The sequence below is a fragment of the Glycine max genome, chromosome 1, assembly GCF_000004515.6.
Source record: "Glycine max cultivar Williams 82 chromosome 1, Glycine_max_v4.0, whole genome shotgun sequence".
NCBI classification, from domain to species: domain Eukaryota; kingdom Viridiplantae; phylum Streptophyta; class Magnoliopsida; order Fabales; family Fabaceae; genus Glycine; species Glycine max.
In genome coordinates this window covers 33,911,748-33,919,653 of record NC_016088.4, presented here as the reverse complement: position 1 = coordinate 33,919,653, position 7,906 = coordinate 33,911,748, and the positions used below count along the sequence as shown (strand labels likewise).

The window sequence follows — 7,906 nt, the reverse complement described above, 5'->3', positions numbered from 1 at the left end:
GTGCTGAACCTTTAGATCTGAATTTTCTTGCAAAATATTGATTAGAAAAGAAAACACAAAAATCTAAGTGTAAATCACTTCATTCATGTTGTTTTAGAGTCATGTTTAGTCATAATAATTGTCACATTATGTTCTGAGTTTGTGCTGAATTTTGATTTAGTTGATTGAATTCTAGATACATTTGTCCATGTATTCTTGCAATTTTTAGCCTATCATTTGAATTTTGGGTCTAATTCATGCATGTTATTTAGTTCATAACATGTTCTAAATCAATTCCTTGAAGAAGCCTTGTCGTTGAACTTTTCTTATTTCTAAGTTTCCTATGTGATGCCTATGAAGAAATTGAGTTGTGGTGCTGAGTTGTTGCTAGTTGTGAATCAAAATAAGTCTTAAGCTCTCTTGAACTGTGCTATCCAAGACAATTGAGCATAAGCAAACACAAATTGTAACTATCCAAGCCTTAAGCAGCATAAACACTACTCTTGATTTCTAGGTTGAAATTCTAGTTGTCGTAAGTTCTAGCACACTATCTTCTTAACTCCATTGTGACTTGAATACTTCTAGTTTTGAGCTAAAATTTTAACTGGATAAAATAGACATCTGGACAAAAACAATGGAAAAAAAATGAACAAAAACAAAAAAGAAATGAGCAAGAAAAGGTGATAAAGATTAACATCAAAATACACGTCCAGAACAACAACAAAAATATAAAAAAAATGTGTATACTTGATTGCTTGAAAATTGTTCTTTATTTTGAGTTGTATTACAAACCTATTTGACTTCTTGGAGTTGTTCATCTTTTATATGTGTTGCCAAATTGACATAACTAGAATTTTGCTTTGAGTCTTGTTTTTAATTTGTCAATCTAATCTAGTGTCATTCTAGGACTTCCTCTGTGCTCCACCTTGGCCTGTGGTGTTGTCCTTTTTCTTTATTTTTTCTTGAATCTCATTGAATTAATGTCATGTTAAATTTTCTATTGGTTTAGATTTCATTTCACCTTTTGATTTCTTGCTTGTCTTTTTTCTTTTTTGTGTGTGTTTAAGTGCTGCATACAAAAAGGATTGAAAGAGGAAATTGGTGCATTGCTTGAAGCAAGATTTTTGAGTCTTGGAGGTTAACCATCCTATGAGCACCATTGGATTTGAAGCAACCAAAGCCTCACCAAATTTTGACTGAAACACTTAAGAAAACAAACAAGTATTGAAGACAAATTTGAAGACCTTAATTGTTTTGTTAAATTTGTTGTAATAGAACAATTGAGTGCTGAATTTCTTCTATTGCAAAATCTTGTATTTGGACATTCTTTAGGGGTGTATTGGGAGTCTCCAAGAGACCACCCAAAATTCTATTTGTGTCTAATAGCTTAGTGTAAACTAAGTGAAGAGCCAATTCGGTGGAACCTCCAAAGGGTCATCCAAGCTTTCACATAAGAAACTATCTAGCTTGCTTTAAATTTCATTTGCCTTGTCAAACCACCTAGCTCAAGAATCTAAATTCCTACCCCTAACCTTGAAAATTAACCTCAAATAACAATTAAATATAAATATAAATGTAGAGACTCAATTAAATATAATAATTCAAAAACTTAATTAAAAGTTTTTAAAAAATTCAAGGATCTACAGAATTAATCTATTTTGCGTTTGATTTTGTTAATTTTTTTTAGAATCATGTTAAAATAATAATTAATATGATTTTAGATAAAATTATGTATATTTGGTTTTATGTTGATGAATTAAGTATGTATTTTGAGTTAAAATAACTTTGAATATATGTGTGTTGATGAATAAATTTTTTTATAAGTTTTAATATTAATTTTATGAGCTGAACATAAGAAGACAAGAAAATCGAAAATATGTCCCTCTCCATGAGAAGAAAGTCGAGTCAGCCACTTGGTTGGCCTCTCTTAAGATATGTGCCCATGAATAATTACCTCCTCTGTTGGTGTGCTCTTTGATAGCTTGCACTAGTTGATAACATCCATGTCTTGAATCACATTGCCCTTCTAACCTAGAAATAGTGACCTTCGAATCAGACTCCATACTCAAACTAGTGAAACCTCTCGACCAAGCCACTTTTAATCCCATAAACTCAGCATGAGGTATAGAGCAAGTTCCCAGATTGTAAGCATACACCCCACCACAATGGTCTCTGACCACTCACTCCCCCACAAGACGCATTGCCATCCCCGGTCACCACACCGTCACAGTTCAATTTAAACTTCCCTTCCTCCGGAGGCTTCCAGCTAATTGACATATCCAACACATTTCCACCAGTTTTAATATTAACTTGTTATGATAAAAATATCCAAAATATAAATTACACAAGTTCAAAATTAATTTTACAAAATTTATTCAAAATCAATTTTTTTATAAACACTCAACCAAACTCATACTTAACCTTTTTTCATTTGAGATCTCCTATATTAAATTCAATTGATTTTAGCCAAATTAAATAAATTCGTGTAAAAGACATCGCTTTCAAAGAATTAATTAATTAAAAATTAGTATTAACATACGGTAATTCAAAATTTTCATTTTAAATATAAATTTATACTAACACATATATTGAGATGTGGGTAAATAACAATTTTTGTCCCTGAATGTATAGAATGCTCACAAATTCGTTTCCAAAAGATGAAAATTTAAATTTTAGTTCTTGAAATTGAAAAAAGTGTGATAAATTTATCAATCTGTTAATTTTTGTTCATTACTGTTAATAAAAGAACATATGTGACACATTTAGAGACAAATTTGTTAGCATTCTATATATTTGGAGACAAAAATGACTATTTAACCAAAATATAATGTAATATTCATATTCTCCCCTTTTTATATGTTGCAAACATAGTTAGAACAAACATAATAATAAGAATAATCTGTCAGTTTTGTTATGAACTTTCTATTATGACGACATTAGGTAGTGATAAACTCAAATTGAGTCTTATTTTTTTGTTAGAATTAACTTAATGATTGTGCATTTTAGTTTGAGTATCATATTTTGAGTAAAGTATTATCACTTGATTATCCTTATTAATTAATATTATGCTTATTATTATGTTTGTTTTAACTTATGCTTGATTTTCTATTTTTTAAGTGTTTATTGTAACGTTATGCTTACTATAATTAAAAAAGTAAAGATGAATATTAAATTATATTTTGGATAAATAGTCATTTTCATCCTTAAATGTAAAATAGACTCTTTCATTAACAAATTTGTCCTTGAAAATGTCACGTAGCTTCTTTCATTAACGCTAAAAAAGAGAAGTTAAGGAATAAATAGATTGTCATACTTTTTTCACTTTCGGATATTAAAATTTGAATTGAATTTTTATCTTTCATGGACAAATTTGTCAATATTCTAATATTATTATTATTATCAAATTAATCATAAAACTGTCTTGAGTCTACGGTGCATCAGTGTTTTAGTTTTTTTGAAAATAGGGTTGTTACCATTTTACCAACATCTTAGCCGGCGTTTAATTCATGAATAATTTTTTTTAGTTACGTGAATATTATTTTTGAGAATAAAATACGGGAATATTATTATGAGTATATTATTGTAAAATATATTTTTGATTAACTATAAAAAATAGTTGAATATATTCTTTATATTCTCATAAATTATTAAAACATGTGTGTTTGATTTTTTTTTCAATATATAAAAATTGTCTTGGAGCACACTTAACGGATGTAGTTGGTTACAATAAAATAAGATCCCAGTAAATCTAGATAGTCTAATAAGTATTATGTTATTTCGACAAATTTAGAGATATTGAAATTTTAGTTAGAGAGTATCTTTCTCAAATACCTATCAATTAACATAATTAACATAAGTATGCAAAATAGAATTATGTAAATATAACATATAATAAAATATTCTATTAATTATAAGATCAACATTAAATAATTAGAATCACAAATATATTATTATTTAAACAGTTAAAATTATCTATTAAAAGAGGAACATTGTATAAAAAAACAAAAAAAATATTATGAGTTTACATGAAATTCACGGTAAATTAAATTGGGGGCAAGAATCAAATTCGTGAGATTTTTTTTTATAGTACATACGTGACGTAATAAATGTTTTTCTCTCTCTCTATTTTCGGCACTAAAAAATTTAACCGTTCCAGTAACTCAGCAAAGTCATATTAGAAGTTTGTTACACCCACCAGTTCTCACACACAAGACCCTAATTTCTCTCTCTCTCTCTCTCTCTCTCTCTCTCTCTCTCTCTCTCATCCGCATTTGCTCTCGGTGTCACCCCCGACAAAGGAGATCTGATTTTTGTTGTTCGTCTCACGGGCCTCGGCAACGGCAACAGCAACAACAACAACAACGGCAGTGAGTCACCGGATTCAGGTAATGAGCACGTATTACGGTTTGTTAGGCCTTGCTCTAGGGTTTGAGTGCTACTTTTGAATCATAACCATTAGATGCTTGATTTTATGAATACAGGAAGAAGCAGATTGTTTTGGGTCCTTTGGGATATTATTGTATTATAATAATATGTCAGTTTTGTTTCTGTTGGAGCACAGTTATATGTTCTATTCAGCACATCATATTAAGTAATGTAAAATTAAAGATGGAAATGAGTTAATTAAAAATTTGCTACCCTTGAAATCAAGCAAACAATTTCTCTGAGCCCATGTGCCCTTATGTTACATTTCAGAATTGATTTCTCTTTGGCATTCAGCCTGTGACCCTTTTTTAAATGTTTTTTTTTTAATTACTGATATTCATCAAGATTGGAGAACATCTCAAAATTAAGCCCCCCCTTCCTTTTCCTTGCTATCTATTAGGGTGTTTGGATTTTCTTTTGGCACCAACATACATGTGTCAACTCTGAAGCAACTCTCGGTTGCTTCTGCGTCTTTTACATAATTTTGACATAGAAACAAACATGGATTGATTACAAAAATCAAAACATGCTTTAACATGTATTTGAAGACTACTTATCTTCTCATATGTATGTCTTCTCTTCTGACCGAACTTTTATTTATTTATAATGGAAAAACAATAAACTAGGAAATTCTTTTACCACCTAATGGCAAAAAGAAAAGTGATGACTCATGTGTACCATTTGGGAAAGTCATGCTTCAATGATATTTCTTTAGGGCACGTGATGCCAATACTTGTTCTGTTTTTTTTTTTTTCATGCTGTTCAGGATTCAAACAGGGGCAGCAGATTCATATGGTCAATGACTAATATACGTCACCTCCACACTACTGTTAAAACAAGAAAAAAAAATGAAAATTTGGTTGTTACTCTAAAAAGTTTCAGAAGTTACTTTTTTCAATCTCTGATTCAAGTGTTTAAATTTCATTAAAAAGTAGATTGCAAGCAAATGGCAATAGAAGAAGCAATAGACAATTGATATTTAATGAAATAGTTCAAGTTTTGCTTTTTTATTAATGGTATTTAAAAAAAAAATATGGTTTTCCTCAAAGGGACTTGTGCTTAAGTTTTAATGGTATTATAGATAAGTAAGTTGAAACTTGAAAATTGGAAAGTGTTCTGGCAGACTCTCTATAAGAACTTTAAAATAGTGTGAAAGTTTATAGATTACAACATGGAAGAGAACCAACCTGAAGACTAGCCTAAAGTGACAGATTCTGTTCTGCCATGGGATTTTTTGTGTTCATATCTATTTGAAGCCAGTTTAACACACTTTAGCTTAGCTTAGATTTTGCTACTGTTACTTTAGATGTCAACTCTTTTTGCATGCCCTGTGGAGTTAACGAATTGCCTTAGCTTAGAATTAAGGCAATGATGGAGTATACTTTTGTTCAAAAGCCATTTTGACTTATTATGTCCATCTTGATGATCATTAGTATTATAGTATTTGTTGATGATCATTACTGTTTTCAGATTGGTTTCTACTTGTGCTTCTACACGCATTTCACAGGGTTTTTTTAGTGCCTGTATGCGTATGTATTTGCATTTTTAATGTTTGAATTATTTTAGCTTTAATTTTTCTCCTTAAGTTGATCCATGTAGCCGACCCCACCTAGTGGGATAAGGCGTTGTTGTTGTTGTTGTTGTTCATTTTTATTGTCAAATTTTATCATCTAAATAGAGATTTATGCAAAAGAAGGAAATTATTATTTCCCCATACGATAAATTGTCTAAGAGAAAATAAGAAACCTAATTATTTTATCCAAGAAAAAATATTTACTAATGTAGGTAATTCAATTTTCGAATGATTTATCCAAACACACTAATGTCTGAATGTCTGACCTGTGCTCAGGTGTTTTCATTTTAGTGATACTGGTGAGTTGAGCATACTCTGCCCAGTTCTCAGCTTTAAAGCATGGATCCGGAGGCTGCACGAACTGCTCGAGAATCTCTTGACCTGGCGTTCCATATGTCCAATATACTTGATACTGGTCTAGACCGTCACACACTTTCTGTTCTTATAGCACTTTGTGATCTTGGAGTCAATCCTGAAGCACTTGCTGCTGTTGTCAAGGAACTAAGAAAAGAGAAACCCTCTCTATCATCATCACTTCCTGCAGCTCCTTCTTCTTTGCCATAAATAAATGGATTTTTTTTTTTATTATATGCCATTCTGTTTATGCTGGCTGAAGTTTTTTTATAATCCATCCTGTTTATCTGTTCTTGATCTGGTTCATTGAATTTCTGTGTGCTTTGATTGTTCTTTTGCATGTTCTTCATTAGATGTATAGTGGCATTGTTATAGCACAAAACTGATATGTTGCAATTAGGAACTCTATTTGAAGGCTTATCTTTGAGTAAATTTTCTCATGGCTAAAATAGTTGAGTTACATTCTTGCACAGAGCTCTAACACCATTTTGTGCTGCTAGTCTGCAACTTGATCTTTTCACAAGCCAATTCTTTTTCATTTACTTTACACTTCCTTCTGTCTCTATCTTCCTTTTCATTACTTTGCTCGTCTCATTTATCACTCACTCTCTTGCCTTTGTATTCTTTCTCAAAGTTGCTAAGAATGCAGCAAAATTGATAAAATAATCGAGAAACCCATCGCCACAAATCACAAATGGCGGGAGAAATTAAACTATTTAGTTGAACCATTCTAAAAATTTTGCACATTTATTTTGAAAAAAGAAAAATAATGTTTTTAAGAAAGGAATGGCACTCATTACTAATCAAAATGGTGAAGTTGGGATAACACAAGAGATGAGATCCTTAGTCACTGCAATGGGAAGAATGGTACAATGAAACGGTTCAAGTTCTAGAAAATGAAAGTACTTTGGCATGAACTGAGTAGAATTAATGACTGGGTTCATTTCATATGAGGGCAGGGGAGATGCCACGTTCAAAGGTTAACATGAAGATTAACATTGTTCAATGAGCCCAGGTGGCATGTTTGTGAAGTTTCATCGTGCCCTTGCGTTACAACATACAAGATAGGATTCATTTTCATAGGCAGCAGCCGAATGATACTTACAAAAACTCAAACCTTGAAAATTAATTCCAAATAGTATGGAGATCTTATTACAGAATAAATATAAATTTAGATATTTAATTAAAAAAATATTTTGTTTCATATGTTTTTAGATAACATTTTTTTTAAAATTGCGTTGAAATAACAATTAATATGATTTAGATAACATTTCATATGTTTGATTTTACACTAAGGAATTGACTATGGACCGATTCTGAGTTGAAGTGCATGTTTGGAAAAAATTAATCAACGTGGATTTGCACACTATTGAAACACATGTTTAACTTCTTTTTTTTATTATTAGAGATCTTGCATATTTAAAAATTAGATTAAATTCAATTAACTTGAGTAAACTTAAATTCATTTAAGAGGCAGTCTCATCGTTTTTAAAACTTGGTTTACACAATTAAATTAATTAAAAATTAGTTTAACTTAAGGTAATTTATAATTATATTTCAAAATTTTCATTTTAA

The 7,906-nt window shown here is 30.5% G+C and overlaps 1 protein-coding gene across 2 annotated transcripts; it reads left to right on the top strand.

Annotated features, from left to right (window-relative positions):
• The first annotated feature begins 4,170 nt into the window (after positions 1–4,170).
• Positions 4,171–6,763, top strand: LOC100799119 (mitotic-spindle organizing protein 1B). 2 transcript variants are annotated; one of them, XM_006573248.4, is made up of 2 exons: positions 4,171–4,364; positions 6,269–6,763. In XM_006573248.4, the coding sequence occupies exon 2, from the start codon at positions 6,317–6,319 to the stop codon at positions 6,539–6,541; it is 225 nt and encodes a 74-aa protein (XP_006573311.1). In that variant the 5' UTR covers positions 4,171–4,364; positions 6,269–6,316; the 3' UTR covers positions 6,542–6,763. The 2 variants fall into 2 exon arrangements, with proteins under 2 accessions (XP_006573311.1, XP_003516891.1); XM_003516843.5 differs by having other exon boundaries at positions 4,173–4,364; positions 6,254–6,763.
• Positions 6,764–7,906: the final 1,143 nt, after the last annotated feature.